General features: G+C 45.9%; 1 protein-coding gene across 1 annotated transcript; it reads left to right on the forward strand.

Moving 5' to 3' along the window:
• Positions 1-8,395: 8,395 nt before the first annotated feature.
• Positions 8,396-15,114, forward strand: JUND (JunD proto-oncogene, AP-1 transcription factor subunit). Its single transcript, XM_073599436.1, has one exon. It carries the CDS (start codon positions 8,893-8,895, stop codon positions 9,784-9,786), a length of 894 nt encoding a protein of 297 aa, XP_073455537.1. The 5' UTR covers positions 8,396-8,892; the 3' UTR covers positions 9,787-15,114.
• Positions 15,115-17,098: the final 1,984 nt, after the last annotated feature.

Genomic DNA, 17,098 nt, shown 5'->3' on the forward strand with positions numbered 1-17,098 from the left:
TACTACTTCAAGGCGACTTCTAGCCGACTTGTACCCATAGATTTCAATGGAATTTGCCTCCAAGTCGGATCCTTATCTTAATTGATGTGATTTGGATCCGACATTACAGAAAGATTACCCAGGAATTCCCTGAAGTTGCTTTGAAGTTGCCTCGAAGTTGCCTGAAGTTGCCTTAAAGTTGCCTCGAAGTTGCCTCAAAGTTGCCTGGCAAAGTCATGCCGACTTTCAGGTGCACTGTTCAACCCATCAACCAATGGAAAGAGTATGGCACAACTGCAAACCTACCAAGACATGGCCGTCCACCTAAACTGACAACTCGGGCAAGGAGAGCATTAAACAGAGAAGCAGCCAATAGGTTGTATTAAAGTGGTTGTAAATCCACATTTGTAAGTTTTACCTATAGGTTACCTATGAATAAGCACCATATCTGGTGCGAAACGTGTCAGCAGCTGTGCAGTTAGTCTGTATTTACCCATGAGGCCTTGATATCTATTTTTACAATAAAGGTGAATTTTTGGAGTGCACAATATCCAGCGTTCTATTTTTCCATTATCTCTGTTGCAAACAGAGCCAGCACCCTGTTTAATTGCGGAGACAGCTGTCCTTAGAAGAAGTGATTACCCTGGAGCGGTGAACTCCTATATTTTCATAAGGCTTACCTATAGGTAGTGGAAATATCTCCTAAACATGCGCCGTTTAGGAGATATTTCCTGCACACTGCGCCGATGATGTCATCGGTGCATGTGCTGTGAAGAAACTGACCTATGTGCCATTTCTTCACTTGTATGTGCTGTGACTGATGGCTCCTACGCGCATTCGCCGGCCAGTCACAGAGCCGGATAAATAGTAAAGATGCTGCGCTAAAAACATATATGTGTCAGTGAAGACTATATCAAGAAATCACGTGAAGTGAACAGTAAGTGGGTCATAAATGACAAAAAATATTATGTCATAAAGAAAAAATCAAAATCAAAAGTGTCTTTAGACAGTGAAAATGTGAGTCCTGTATGGCCAATATCAATTTAGGACGTTGATAGATCCAAAAAAGGATAGTCCATATAAAAAGCAAATGACTGCTTCGGTGTATTCAGGTGAAAAATTCAAGTGCAAAGAGAAGTGGTTAACATCACCAACACCCTTAGGAGTAATGCCGCGTACACACGAGAGGAATTTCCGACAGAAAGAGTCCGGGAGCTTTCCATCGTATATTCCGACCGTGTGTATGTCCCATCTGACTTTTTCCTTCGAAAATTCAGACGGACATAGATAGAGAACATGTTCTATATTTTTCCAATGGAACAAATGACTATTGGAAAAAACGCTTGTCTGTATGCTGTTCTGACGCACCAAAAACGACACATGCTCTGAAGCAAGTACGAGACAGAAGCTATTGGCTACTGGCTATTGAACTTCCGTTTTGTAGTCCCACCGTACGTGTTGTATGTCACCGCGTTCTGGACAGTTGGAATTTAGTGTGATCATGTGCATGCAAGACTGCTTGAGCGGAATTCTGTCGGAACTCCGTCGGAAAAACCTTCAGCGTTTATTCCGACGGCAAAAACGGTCGTGTGTACAGGGCATGAGGCTTACTGGAATTCCCAGACCTGAAGAGGCTAATACCTCTCAAGTCGTGATAGGCTTGTGTTTAAGTATCCAGAAGGATGCAGCTGGTCCTTACTCCCAAATGATCAACCATGCGGCACACAGTATAGCGTCAATGGGGTCTCAACAGATATATGACGGGATAGGTCACCGGATATCCACGTATTCATGCGTTTGGAACCATATTAAAGAAAACACTGCATAGTGTGATATTGTCGAGAGACATTTATTTAATCAAAACATAGATTAAAAACACTCCCATTTGTGTAGTTGTAAACAGGCTTGTCAAGGTACTGAGGGTAGCGTAATGTTGTTGGTATGGTCCCCCGGAGTATGGTATGGTCACAGAGCCGGAGTCTGCAGCCCCAGAAGGAAGAGGGCAGAAGATGGATGCGGCCACCAGTGGGGACACCGCGGACTTTGTTTGCAGGTAAGTGGCACATAATGGGCTAGTGTGCACTTCACAAATTTGGCCTTTATGGAAGAGAGGCAAGAAGAAAGCCATTGTTGAAAGAAAGCCATAGGCCTGTTTGCGAGAAGCCATGTGGGGGACACAGCAAACATATGGAAGAAGGTGCTCTGGTCAGATGAGATGAAAATTGAACTTTTTAGGCTAAAAGCAAAACGCCATGTGTGGCGGAAAACTAACACTGCATATCACCCTGAACACACTATCCCCACCGTGAAACATGGTGGTGGCAGAATCATGTTGTGGGGACGCTTTTCTTCAGCAGGGACAGGGAAGTTGGTCAGAGTTGATGGGAAGATGGATTGAGCCAAATACAAGGCAATCTTAGAAGAAAACCTGTAATGCCGCGTACACATGGTCGGACTTTCTGGGAAGCTAGGTCCGACGTACTTGCCGCCAGACTTCCGGCGGACTTTCTGAACGGACGGACTTACCTACACACGACCGTACTTTCCGGAATCCGGTCTTCCGGCCGGACTTTCAGAATGAACGGACTTGCCCACTCGGGTACGACAGGACTAGAAAAGGAAGTCAATCTCGCCGCTTTTATCGGCGAGATCTACACCTTGCGAGCCCCGTCGCAGGCATCCCAGGCCCTTTTGGTCTGGTATGGATTTTAAGGGGAACCCCCTACGCCGAAAAAACGGCGTGGGGTCCCCCCAAAATCCATACCAGACCCCGATCCGAGCATGCACGAGCGAACACCCCCCCTCCTGAACCGTACCAGGCCGCATGCCCTCAACATGGAGGGGTGGGTGCTTTGGGGAAGGGGGGGCGCCCTGCGGGGCCTCCCCCACCACAAAGCACCTTGTCCCCATGTTGAAGAGGACAAGGGCCTCTTCCCGACAACCCTGGCCGTTGGTTGTCAGACCCTGACAGACCCTGACTTGTCAGACGCGGGCAGACCCTGACTTATCGGAATCCGGGAGCCCCCTTTAATAAGAGGGCCCCCAGATCCCAGCCCCCCACCCTATGTGAATGAGTATGGGGTACATGGTACCCTTACCCATTTACCTAGGGAAAAAGTGTCAATAATAAAACACACTACACAGGTTTTTAAAGTAATTTATTAGACAGCTCCGGGGGGCTCTTCTTCCGGCTTCGGGGGTCTTCTTCCGACTTTGGGGGTCCCTCCGGTTCCTCTTCTCCCGGCATCCAGTTGGTTCTTCTCCGCTCTCTCTGGCCTCTTCTCCTGGTGTTCGACCTCTTCTCCCGGTGTTCCAGTTCTTCTGCCGGCTCCCGGACTTCTTGTCTTCTTCCCTCTTCTCTTCTTCTGATGTTGACACGACGGTCTCTCCAGTTGAAATGCTCTCTGAGTGCAACGATGTGGCTTATATAGGCAGAGACCCCGTCCCCTTATGCCATCACAGTCTCTGGGCATGCTGGGATTGTGACGGCATAAGGGGACGGGGTCTCCGCCTATATAAGTCACATCGGAGCGCTCAGAGAACATTCCAGCCAGAGAGACCGTCGTGTCAACATCGGAAGAAGAGAAGAGGGAAGAACATAAGAAGCCAGAAGTCCGGGCCTCCGCTGGCAAAAGTGCAGCATGAAGATAGCGGAGGAGCCGGCAGAAGAACTGGAACACCGGGAGAAGAGGCCAGAGAGAGCGGAGAAGAACCAAACGGACGCTGGGAGAAGAGGAACCGGAGGGACCCCCGAAGTCGTAAGAAGACCCCCGAAGCCAGAAGAAGACCCCCCCTTAGCTGTCTAATAAATTACTTTAAAAACCTGTGTAGTGTGTTTTATTATTTACACTTTTTCCCTAGGTAAATGGGTAGGGGTACCATGTACCCCATACTCATTCACATAGTGTGGGGGACCGGGATCTGAGGGCCCTCTTATTAAAGGGGGCTCCCGGATTCCGATAAGCCCCCTGCCCGCAGACCCCGACAACCAACGGCCAGGGTTGTCGGGAAGAGGCCCTTGTCCTCATCAACATGGGGACAAGGTGCTTTGTGGTGGGGGGCCCCGCAGGGCGCCCCCCCTCCCCAAAGCACCCACCCCCCATGTTGAGGGCATGCAGCCTGGTACGGTTCAGGAGGGGGGGGCTCGCTCGTCCCCACCCCCTTTCCTGACCGGCTGGGCTGCATGCTCGGATCGGGGTCTGGTATGGATTTTGGGGGGACCGCACGCCGTTTTTTCGGCGTAGGGGGTTTCCCTTAAAATCCATACCAGACCTAAGGGCCTGGTATGCCCCACGCTCGCCACAATAGGAAAATTTGTTTTTCCTATTGCAGCGAGCGCGAGATGCAGTACCCTGCCTCTCCGTCGTATCTGGTCCAATCGGACCAGCATACAGACGAACGGGCTTTCCGTCAGGAACTGAGTCCGGCGGAGTTACGACATAAAGATTTGAAGCAGGCTTCAAATCTAAAGTACGTCGGATTTCCGACCAAAACGGTCCATCGGAAGTCCGATGCAGACCACACACGGTCGGATTGTCCGCCGGATTTGGTCTGGCGGCGTCCGTCTGACTTTTGTAGCCGAAAAGTCCGACCGTGTGTACGCCCCATTAGAGTCTGCAAAAGACTTGAGACTGGGCAGAGGTTCACCTTCCAGCAAGACAACGACCCTAAACATACAGCCAGAGCTACAATGGAATGGTTTAGACCCAAGCACATGTGTTAGAATGGCCCAGTCAAAGTTCAGACTTAAATCCAATTAAAATCTGTGGCAAGACTTGAAATTGCTGTTCACAGATGCTCTCCATCCAATCTGACACAGCTTGAGCTATTTTGCACGGAAGAATGGGCAAAAATTTCACTCTCTAGATATGCAAAGCTGGTAGTGACATACTCAAAAAGACGTGCAGCTGTAATTGCAGTGAAAGGTGGTTCTACAAAGTATTGACTCAGGGGGGGCTGAATACAAATGCCACACTTTATAGATATTTATCTGACTGAATGCTAGCCTCTTGCCTACCGACTAAGGGCCCTGGCATTTGAGGGAGCTACAAGCATTTAGGAAGATATTCTGTTATGTAATGCAAAAGAACATTATTAAGGAGGCCATGATGGTCTGTGCCAGCTTGGGACTCAGTGGACAGATGTATGTGAAAGAAATACTGATTAATGAGATCTGGAAAGCCCGGGTCTTTCACCCAATAGTTTATTATGCTCATTAACACACCTTTGTCTCCTAGCAAACTATTGGGAGATGTGTTTCTACTTATGTGTATGGTAAGTTGCGAGTTAGGAGATGGCAAAGCTGCCCCGAAAGGTCATATCTCTGAGTCACCATATCTGGGTAAATGATTAGTAAACTAGCTCATGTTAATTGGGTTTCTAGTTACAGTCTGTCACCCTGCTGTATATATTTGTATGTCCAAATAAATCAGTTCTTGTTGAGAAACCAAATGAGTATTGTCTTGTTTATGCTTGTCAGCGGTTGAAATATCTGATATCTATATTCAGACTGGGAGGAAGCGGTATATGACGAAAGCACTCAAGCGGAGTGTGGGACGTTTCGTTACATTGGTGGCAGCAGTGGGATGCTTCCTGAAGTCTGGGACATCCAAACCTCCACTTGGATCCAAGGTCCGGATAGCAGAAGAGGAGAGGAGAGGTACAGATACCAGCCACCATGGAAGAGGAATTCGGAAGGAGGTTGCGATAGATGCAGATACAGCACAGAGGACTAGTATCAGAGCAGGTCCTGCTGGGAGGGTATGATTCTATCCGCTGTGAACTCTGGACGGAAACGCTAGCCCGTGAGCAGCAACACAAGGGAAAAGTTCTCCCCTCCATCCAGGAAAGGTACTGGTCGCAATATAGGTTGCGGGTGCTATTTTTGGGAGAAAAACCGCACAAGGAGCAGGCAGCTGAATTAAGCAGGCTGATCTGGGCAGAGATGCGGCTGGATGAGAGCTACAGAGCCCTCCGGTGGCATGTATCCCAAGCATGCCCTTGGATAGCGGAAGTCAGCCCAACAGAAGGCTTTGGCTACGGTGGCCTGGGACTGTTGTATGTGAAGCTGACAGGGGACCCTAACTTTGGTAGTGATTTGGAGTGGCGGTTGGACGAAATCATGGATTTCAGAGAAGAGCTACTGAACATCTTGGAAGTGCACTGGTCACTGGAAGACTTAGAGTTTCTGGCTGTTCAGGAACGGGAACTGAAGATCGCCTACAGACAGCTGCTAGACTCTGCTCAGCGCCAGGGCTGGGCTCCCTTTGCCTGGGACTATCAGGAAATACCAGCAGACAGCTCTGAAATCCTGGCTAAAGAGTCGGCAAGGTGGCATAGTAACAGTGTGCAGCTATGGATGCGGAGGTCTTATGGCGGATGCAGCAAGTGCTGACTGACCTTGACTAACCCGTTTCTGCACACGGTTGGATGGAGGAATGTGCCTGTCCAGCAGAATGCCAGAGAATCGGCAGTGGAAAATCTGGAGATTGCCATCCCCAAAGCTGAAGTGCTGACAACAGGGCATCCTGTTGTATGTATTTGTGTGTCCTCTCAAAAATCAGTTCTTGTTGAGCAACAAAATGAGTATGGTCTTGTTTATGGTTGGCGATGCATACTAGCCCAGGGCTCAAAATTTCAAGTACTGAGCTACTAGCCAGGCCTCAAGGGTTACTCGCCACCAGTTGCCCCGCCCAACCCCTACCTTGCCCCGCCCCTAATCACGCCCTCATAAATTATCTCATGAAATGACACTTAAATGTTTTATGCAGAGTTAAGTTACAAAAATAAATATTAACAACAACTTTGACCTGTGCTCATCATTGCAGCCTCACCATGCCCATCTTTGCAGCCTCACCGTGGCCAACATTGCAGCCTCACTATGCCCCTTGCAGCCGCACTGTGCCCAACATTGCAGCCTCACTGTGACCAACATTGCAGCCTCACTGTGACCAACATTGCAGCCTCACTGTGACCAACATTGCAGCCTCACCATGCCCCCATTGCAGCCTCACTGTGCCCAACATTGCAGCCTCACCGTGCCCAACATTGCAGCCTCACCGCCCCCATTGCAGCCTCACCGTGCCCCCATTGCAGCCTCACTGTGCCCAACATTGCAACCTCACTGTGCCCACAATTGCAGTCTCACTGTGCCCACAATTGCAGTCTCACTGTGCCCAACATTGCAGCCTCGCCAGGGCAGAGGAAGAGGAGAGCCACGGGATCACAGAGCACGAATAGCACGCTGTTACAGCTTACATGAAATTGCCTCCGCTCTGCTCGCCATCACACACAGACCCGCCTCCTCCTAACCTGTGATAGACAGAACACATCCCAGCATTGGACCCGCATTCTGTCTATCACAGGTGCAGGGTTAGGAGGAGGCTGTATGTGACGGCGAACAGAGCGGAGGCAATTTCATGTAAGCTGTAACAGCGTGATATACCACTCGGTGACACTGCGGCTCCCCTCTTCCTCCATGCTCTCTTCCACCGGGGCGATCAGTGGGAGAATGGCCCCCAATCAACCCCACCCGCCGGCGGTGCCCCCCCACTCCCAGGCAGCCCAGCTTGCAAGTCCTCATTTTCAAAATACGAGTGGAAAACTTGAGGGCTGTACTAGCTCATTATGCTTTTACTTTGTAGGGAACAAAAGAGGAAGTAATCAGGGATTTACTTCCTCTTTAAGTGCAATGGAACCATTCTAATCAGAGCGACTCAAGTCGGTTCGACTTAAAAAAAGGTTCCTGTACCATTTGGGGGGCGACTTCAGAGCGACTTGCATTGACTTCTATTACAGAAGTCATTTGCAAGCCGCGCTGAAGTCGCGATGTACGGGGCAGCTTCAGGAGCGAGGGCGACTTTGAAGTCGCTCCAGTGTGAACCGTGCAACAGAAATGAAAGCTGGAAATTGGCCTGGGCAGGAAGGGGGTGAAAGTGCCCGGTGTTGAAGTGGTTAATACATGTGAAAGCCTAATAAACATTTGTGTATGACTGCAGCATACTGTTTAGTATCCCTTATCTATAAAATAGTGAAAGTGCACAGCTTTCCTGCGCAGTGACTTGCCTTTCATGGGGCTGCCTCATTACCTCTCTATATATGTCTCTAAACAAGAGTTTACTCTAGCACAGTTGTTTCAGCTCTCTGACAACCGCGCCACTCCCCATCCACGTGTCTAAAAATAACCTCTGACGTCCGTCGGCGCAGGCCAACTCATTTACAAAGAAAAAGCGGGTCATGTGACTGCAGGCGGCTCGCCATTGGGCGAACTCCTCCGCCCGGCGTCGAGGCGGTTAACGTATGACATCAGCCCAGCCTGCCTCGCAGCGCGCACGTCCCGCCCGATATGTAAAACAGGGAACGCTCGCACGTCATTTCTGACCAATGACAGGACGGCTAAGTGACATCATGTCGTAGGGAACCTTATATAAGTAAGTAGGGTGTCGGGCAGAGTTAGTGGCGCTTGAGAAGTCGGGTGCGGGCCGGTGCTTGTGTGGGGTGGGAGCGTCCGTCGGCGGAATAAGGAAGTGGCCGCCTCGTTGTTCGGCTCAGCAAGGAAACAAAGACGTGGTCCCACACCCTGTGAACTTTGCCTTGTGAACTTCTCCTCGTAGTACACGAAGAAGAAGCAGCCATTGGTTGACTGGACGGTAAAAGTAGTTGCTGTGCTCCCAGGAAGAGCTGTGTGAGGAAGAGGGGGGGCACCACCTGCCAGGAAAGTGTGACCAGCACACTGCTAACAAAGGCTGCCTGCCCCTTAAAGGGATATACACCCCTCCAAGAACAAAGAAGCATCTTCCGGAGTGGGGACTGATACGTCAACAGACGACCAAGTTCGTATCTTACCTCAGCGTACAGATGGGGCTTCCTCGACTCTGCTCCCTCAGGCTTGTATCTAAACTGTCTTAAGGTATAATGGAAACGCCTTTCTACCATGATGATGTGTTAAATGTGCGCCCGGCTTACAACTTCTATACTTTTGGCACCATGATGAAGAAAGACCTCAACCTGAACTTAAACGACCAGGTAGTGGCCAACCTGAAACCCCTACGGGACAACGACGGCCTTTTGACTTCTCCCGATCTTGGCCTGCTAAAGCTAGCTTCTCCAGAACTAGAGAGACTGATCATTCAATCCAATGGCCTGGTTACCACTACGCCTACTACCAGCCAGTTCCTCTACCCAAAGGTAGCCAGCGACGAGCAGGAGTTTGCCGAAGGATTTGTTAAAGCACTAGAGGACCTTCACAAGCAGAATCAACTCGGTGTCCCGACCACAGGAGTGGATTTAAGTTCGCTGCCTTCTGGTGCAAATCTTCAGCCTCCTTTGCCGTCTGATGCGCCCGTCTATGCCAACCTAAGCAGCTATTCTACTGGGACAATAGGCACCACTGTTAACTACAGCACTGACACGGTACCGTATCCTCCTCCTCCATCGGGGTTGGCACAACAGCCTGCCCCACCTCCACCTCGAATGCAGAGCCTCAAGGATGAGCCTCAGATTGTGCCCGAGATTGCAAGTTTTGGGGAAAGTCCCCCAATGTCCCCAATAAATATGGACACACAAGAGAGAATAAAGGCGGAAAGAAAAAGATTAAGAAACAGAATCGCTGCTTCCAAATGCAGGAAGAGGAAACTAGAGAGAATCTCCAGGCTGGAAGAAAAGGTGAAAAGCCTCAAAAATCAAAACACGGAGTTGGCATCTACTGCCAACCTGTTAAGAGAACAGGTGGCCCAGCTTAAGCAAAAGGTCATGAGTCACGTCAATAGTGGCTGCCAACTCCTTCCTCAACAAGTTCAAGCTTACTAAACTTTGGTTTCTATATGCGCATCAGTTGAGCAACTTCATTCCAAAAGAAAGGCTCTCTTGCCAAATAGTGGGTTGTCCTGGCACCGTACCATTGTATACCTGTCAGGATCAAAAAGACCCAGCCAAAGACTGTGCCGGACTGGACCTTTTAACTACCAATTTGCTTCCGTCACTACTGCGTCTTCAGGCCCTACAGTTGCAGTTTTATAGGTGAAGATTATTGGGGCCTTAACATTTTGAAGCAGATTCTTACTATACAGACTGTAGCTTTGTGTTTCGGTTAACCCTTTTCTAGCGTTAAGGGTCACATTATGCAGCAAGTACTTTTGCTTTCTGACATCACTAGGGGTAGAAGGAATTGGGACATAGAAGGTCATTCCACTCAAAAGTGATACTTTAGTTTTAGGTGGAGTCTGGTGGGGAGAGTCATTTGCTGCTTCCTTATTTCTGGGGACTCTGACTTTCTCTGTTCCCACTCCTTAGTTTTCATTCTCGGTTATTTAATGTATTACAAGGAGAGACTGCAGCAGTTCTGCACATGTGGGAACTCAAATCTTGCATAGTCCTTTAGAACCCCTGGTTTAGAACACTCCAGCTTCTACAAAAAACCTGCAAATGTCTCTTGGGAAGACTGACTTTTTTTTGGTGTAAAGCATCTCCAAGGAACACAGAATATTTTTGACAACCTAATGTTTACAGTACCTCACTGTTAATGTGCAGTGTTTGTATTTAAAGTGTAAAACCTGTTAGAAGACAAACTTGGTCAGTTGATAACGCCAAGTGCAATTACTGCTGATTTACTTGTATACTGCCTTAATTGTTTACAAGGTTTTTAGAGCAGTGAGAAGCTAAGGGGAGGGGGTGGGGGGCCGGTTGTAATCCCTTTATCACTGAAGGCTTTGTAACATTGCTGATCACTCCTGTATTGGAGTAGTAAGTAGGACTGTGTTATAATTGCACACGTTAGATGTCATTTGTAAAAAAAATGTAAATGTTATATTTTACAGATCGTTTTGTTTGAAGTGGTCAGTTTGCTATATTTATGTTATACTGGGAACAATATTTTTAATTTTTTTTTTTTTTTTTTTTTTTACAATACATTCCAGTATATCCAGTATTTTAGTGCCCTTATGCACAATAAAATATTGTCCGAATGATAAAATTTGCCAGTGTGCCTGATGATGTAGACTTGTTGTTTTGTGTGTTTAGTAAAAGCTATATTATGAAAATGATTTTATAAATAGCCACAAGGTATGCAATGCTTACCTGATGTGCTTGTATGCAAAGATTTAATCTAAGGGTAAAATATTTTCTAGTGTATATCAAATCTAATTTTATAGGACCATTTTGACAAAAGGTTTTATCTACATGATGCAGTATGGATGAGTTTTGATCATGCTTAACCCGTTCCCTGCCAGCACCTGTAGATTAACAATCCAACTTGCAGTGTTAAATGTTCTTAGCTTTGTAGCTTAGGGCAGTTGTGGTCATTTCAGTGACCGTGAACTTGACCCCCGTTATGTGTTTTGGTGGATGGACAGCTGTTGGTCACATTCTGAGATGCTAGAAAACAAAGTTGGCCTGGAAAGTGCAAAATCTGCTGCAGCTCGCATAGAAACCAATCAGTTTCTAGTTTGTTTGTTTTTTTTGGCAAAGCTTTTTTGAACAAGCTGAAATTAAAAGCCGATTGGCTACCATGCAGTGCTGTAACAGATTTTGCACTCTCCAGTTTCAGTAAATCAATACTGTGAAATTGTACCTAAAAATTGTCATTTTGTATTATACAACAAAAATATTTCTTAAATTTTGCCAAAATGTAAATGAGATGATCACGACAACATCTCATATCTAATACGGTCACACACATCTCTGATCATTTTACAGGGAGTAGAAATGATGATCATTACAACATCTCGTATCTGATACTGTCACACACATCTCTGATCATTTTACAGGGAGTAGAAATGATCAGGAAGGTTAGAATAGCTTTGTCAGATCACCACCATTCCCTACAAATAAGCAGCTCCTAGAGCTGCCATTCTGCAGCTCCCTCCCCTCTTTATTGACATGAGCTTCGATGTAAATTACACCTGTGGGCACTTCAGAGGAGGATATTTATAAATTCTGTTAATACTGCCAAGTGCAATTACTTGTATATTGCCTTTGTTTACAAGATTTTTAGAGCAGTCAGAAGCTAAACGGGAGCAATGAGAGAGATTTAGGCTTTAACACATGGGCGAGCGCATTTGCACACCGTAGATACGGCAGCCTATTCATTTCAATGCAGGGAAAGAAGTCCCTGACTCTATTGAGACCCTGTTCACATATACTGATTTGTAATCCTGGGTGAAATCGCTGCAAGTCCGAATTGCAATGCTGGCAAAACATAGCATGCGTGTTTGTGTACCGTTCATTTTTAATGGCACGAAACGTGGTGTGGTTTTGCTACGCAATTTATCACGTGGCAAACTTTGCATACTGGACTGCGCACAGCTGGTTGCCCAAAAATGTTTTTTGGGGGGGCGACATGCTTCACATGATGCGGTTTGTTGCGTGTCAATTGCGGAAAAACTGTACTGCGTTTGATGTGCTATTAAAAATAAATGGCAAACAAACACGAGTGCTGTGTTTTGCCAGCATTGCAGTGCAATTTGGAATCGTGGGCAGAATCGCAGCAATTCCTCCCATGATCCTAAATCACTAGATGTGAAATCGCACCATACAGCATCGCATGCAACACTTGCAATGCAATTAAGAATTCATGGCACTCCAGTGCATCTGCTATAGTACAGAGAAATTTCTTAGTGGGCCAGGAATGCATACAATTTTGCAGGTGTTCCCCACTTGCAGAGGAATGAACATAGCGAGATGTATTGTAACTATAAGATTGCTACTTAATTCATACATTTTTGCTACTTGGAAGTAGCACTGTGATAAAACCATACCTGCCCCTTGCAACTTGTTAATTGTGCATATGTTTTAAATGAAAACCTGTATAATCAACAATACTACCCATGTTTAAGGCCTTTGCTAAACTGTCTTGGGCCTCATGAACATGGGAACCTGGGGCCCTACAATGTAAAAGTTGAGGGTCTTTCCCCACTTGGTATCCACAGGTGCTTTTTACAGTCACCCATAGAAATCAGTGTCTGTATGCAGGTATATGCTGGTGCTTGCCTAAGTAGTAAGTATGACAGTCTACGCCCAGGGTTGAATGAATGTACAGGTTTAAACAAGTACCAGAGCCTACCCCCATACATCCATTGATTTTTATGGGCAACTGTATGCATCACTTGTGGCTTCCAGGAAGATAAATACATCCAAATCTGACCCCAGGAACCTATTATCTGTTCCTCGGGATTACAGGTGAAGGGGGTTCACAAACACTTTGCTAAATAATATGTGTCTAATATTGTTGCTAATTTGATAAAAGGTCCCTCAGCGTATATAACCTAACCAGTCATATGCACATAGTATACATAGATACACCATGTGGCACTGACCAGGCCTGCTGGTTGGTCATTCAGGCACTGAACAGTGCATTGTAGAATTAGTATTGGGGAGGGACCACGTTTTCTCAACTACCAGAGAAAACAGAGGAGCTAGTTCTAAATTGCATGGGACATACTAAAAAAATTACTGAGTTTATTCTGTCAGCCAATAGCATAATAGTTCCTTTCTTTTATATGATCTGCAGCATCATTTTCTCTCACAACACCTTGCAAGGATAGGTTCATGTTATCCTGATGCCAACCATGTGTCTGGTACCCTTTTATGCTGTAACCAAATCATTTAGTCAAGGATTACTTACATTTAAATGGGCCTTAATGCAGGGAGGCGGTGCGGCTTTCTGATCACCTGACCGTTGATTGGCTCTCAAAGTGGTCATGTAATCAGGAGACTGGGAGGCTGAGCCCTAGAGCTGTCAGTGACAGTAAGTGCTAGTTCACACCAGACGCAGTTCCACTCAGTTCCGTGCGCTTTTTTTCTGCACTCAAAATGCATGCACAGTGTTCCAATGGCTGTAGTTCACACCATGCAGTCAGTTTCAGGTGCAGAAACTGACTGCATGGTGTGAACTAGAGCCATTGAAATACGTTGAAAACACTGTATATGCATCTTGTGCAGAAAAAAGCGCACGGAACTGTGTCTGGTGTGAACCAGCACTAAGTGCGTATGTATCTAACTTTTACTTCCTTGGCACTCTTATTACTACTTCAGCAATTTGAATATCCATGTAAAAAGCAACTTTTTGAAAGCATTTTCCCCTTTCCTCCCCTCAAAACGCACACTCTTGTAGATCTCTGGCTTGGCAATTGGTTATCTAGGAACTGTAGTAGTGTCACATGTTAGATTTTCAGAGTGATGAAGTGGCAGGTCATTGCATTTTGGGAGTGTGGTTAAAGTGGAATTTCGGAGAAAGTGCTAAATACATGGTTACAAGAAGTTTACCTTTGTGTTCCTGATACACCCTGCCCTGTGAATTTGTCTTTGAAAACAAATTTAAAGGCTCATTACCACCAGCAGCTGTGCATTACATTGACGTACATGGTTTGGTGCGGTGCCATTTATTCTAAATGGCACTCCCATCTCTTGCAACAAAAGCATTGATGTGTTGATTAGAAACATGATGCAATTTTAGGGTCCATGCACACTGGGCCCAAAAAAAGCTGCTTCTATAAAGCTTTGCCTGTAGAGCAGCTCAATTTTATCCATGTGTCCATACACATTAGGACATTTAGCCTAGGTTCACACTGCTGTGGGATTGAAATCATGGGCGTTCAGCTGAACTCGCACGATTTCATACCTGCATGTCAGCCTGACTTCAGAGGCCATTTCAGAGACATATGTGCGGGTTCATGCACTGTTGTGTATTGAAATTGCAGCCGAAGTCGAGAAATGTAGTACAGAAACTACTGTTGGGAATTGGTGCGGCGCCACAAAGTCGGCATCGCACCGATTCGGACAGTGCTATTGCTGGCAATAGCTGCCATTTTGGTATGCAATTTGACATGCCAAATCGCATACCAAAAAAAAAACCCTTCTGGTTTGCGTTTTTGAAAGGAGTTTTCTGGCAGAAAAAAAAAAAACACTAAACGCCAGTACAAAATAGCTCTGAGCTTAAGCCTGTAATGGACTTTTCGTGGTCATTTTAAAACCAGTTCCTGAAACACTGGAATATTTATTTTACTTATATAAAATAGTACAAAAGTCACCATAAGTAATATGTGTAATATCCCAGCTTCATTAAGGTCATCATAATAATAAAAAACATTTCGCTTTGCCATGTAAAACAAGTTGTAAAATAAAGACATGTTGTCATGTAAATCAGATGGCCATTATTTTAATACTTTTTATTACAAAGGACTGATGAAATAAGCAAGGCAATTTGTACACCCCCATGCATTACTTATCAATATGATCATTTTGATATCAAGTACACTGAAACACAAAAACAAGAGTAATCCATTGCTTTTATAAGAAGGTAAAGCTGTGTTTCCAGTTAAAACTGAAGTTTATTTAAAGCGGAGTTCCACCCACTTTTACTACTTTATCTTAAAGGAAAGACCACCCCTCCACCACTTGATTTTGGATAATTGTTATTTTTTATTTTTTCCTTACCTTTTCTGAAGTACTGAGTGTACTCCTGTCCTAGCTTGGCCGCGGCCCAGGGCGTCATTTCCTCTTCTCCCCGCTGCTTTCTGGGACCTATGAGTGTCCCAGAAGATGATGGGGCCATTCAGAAAGTGCTGTGCGGCTCACGCATGTGCAGTGCTCACGCATGCGCAGTAGGAAACCGGCAGTGGAGCCTTCGGGCGGCGCCTGCACCCGATCCGATGGACGGATCGGCCTCGGGGGTTTGATGTCATGGGCTCCCTGGGCAGGTAGGTGCATGACGATATAGGTCGGCACAATGGCACGGCTGCGCAAATGGGCACACAGGTACGTTCCGCTTTAAGACGCGGCATTGTTGGCGTGCGTACTCCGTGTCCGCGGACACGATGTCTGCCAGTGTCCTGCGATTGTGCCACGGATCGGCAGAACGGGAGATGCCTATGTAAATAAGGCATTTCCCTGTTCTGCCTAGTGACATTATTATTATTTATTATCATACAGGATTTATATAGCGTCCGACAAGTTGCGCAGCGCTTTACAACATGAGGGCAGACAGTACAATTACAATACAATTCAATACAGGAGGAATCAGAGGGCCCTGCTCGTTAGAGCTTACAATCTCCTGCTCCCTGTCATCGCAAGCAGTGATCTCTGTCATGTTGTTGTGAGCCCCCCACAGTTAGAATCACTCCCTAGGACACACTTAACCCCTTGATCGCCCCTAGTGTTTAACCCCTTCCCTGCCAGTGTCATTTATACAGTAATCAGTGCATTTTTTATAGCACTGATCGCTGTATAAATGACAATGGTCCCAAAATAGTGTCCACCATAATGTCGCAGTCGCGAAAACATTTATTTATTTTTTTTAATGCAGAACGCCGCCATTACTAATAAAAAAATAAAATAAAAATGCCATAAATCTATCCCCTATTTTGTAGACGCTATAACTTTATCACAAACCAATCAATATACGATTATTGCGTTTTTTATTTATTTTTATTTTTTTAACAAGAATATGTAGAAGAATACATTTCGGCCTAAACTGAGAAAGACACTTGTTTTTTTTATATTTTTTGGTGGGATATTTATTATAGCAAAAAGTCAAAATTTGTAAAAGTCAAAATTGTCACTCTTCTTTTGTTTATAGTGCAAAAAAATAAAACCCGCAGAGGTGATCAAATACCACCAAAAGAAAGCTCTATTTGCGGGAAAAAAAGGACGTCAATTTTGTTTGGGTGCAATGTCGCACAACCGCGCAATTGTCAGTTAAAACGACGCAGTGCCGTATCGCAAAAAATGTTCTGGTCAGGAAGGGGGTAAATTCTTCCGGGGCTGTAGTGGTTAAACAGCACCAAGGTTGCTACATACCAATAATGAAGTGCGTCCATGGAGCCGGTGGTTAATATCAAAGGCTGCGTTTGTAACATGCACTTGCAAAAGTGCCAACTATGCCCGCCCTTTTATGTCTAGCTGCTATTAACTCCAGAAGCACTGGAAGATTGCTGCGGTGGTACCTGGGGATTTCTACTATAAACAGCAGCCAACAGGACACACTTTATTACTGGTCAGTAGCATCCCTGGTGCGGTTTAAAAAAAAAAAAAAATGAAACTATAGCTTTAATAGAAATAAATATATGTTGTAGGAAGTATTGTGTTTTTACAAACCAAAAAAATTCTACACAACAGTAAAAACCGA

The sequence above is a fragment of the Aquarana catesbeiana genome, linkage group LG01 (genome assembly GCF_042186555.1).
Source record: "Aquarana catesbeiana isolate 2022-GZ linkage group LG01, ASM4218655v1, whole genome shotgun sequence".
Lineage (NCBI taxonomy): Eukaryota > Metazoa > Chordata > Amphibia > Anura > Ranidae > Aquarana > Aquarana catesbeiana.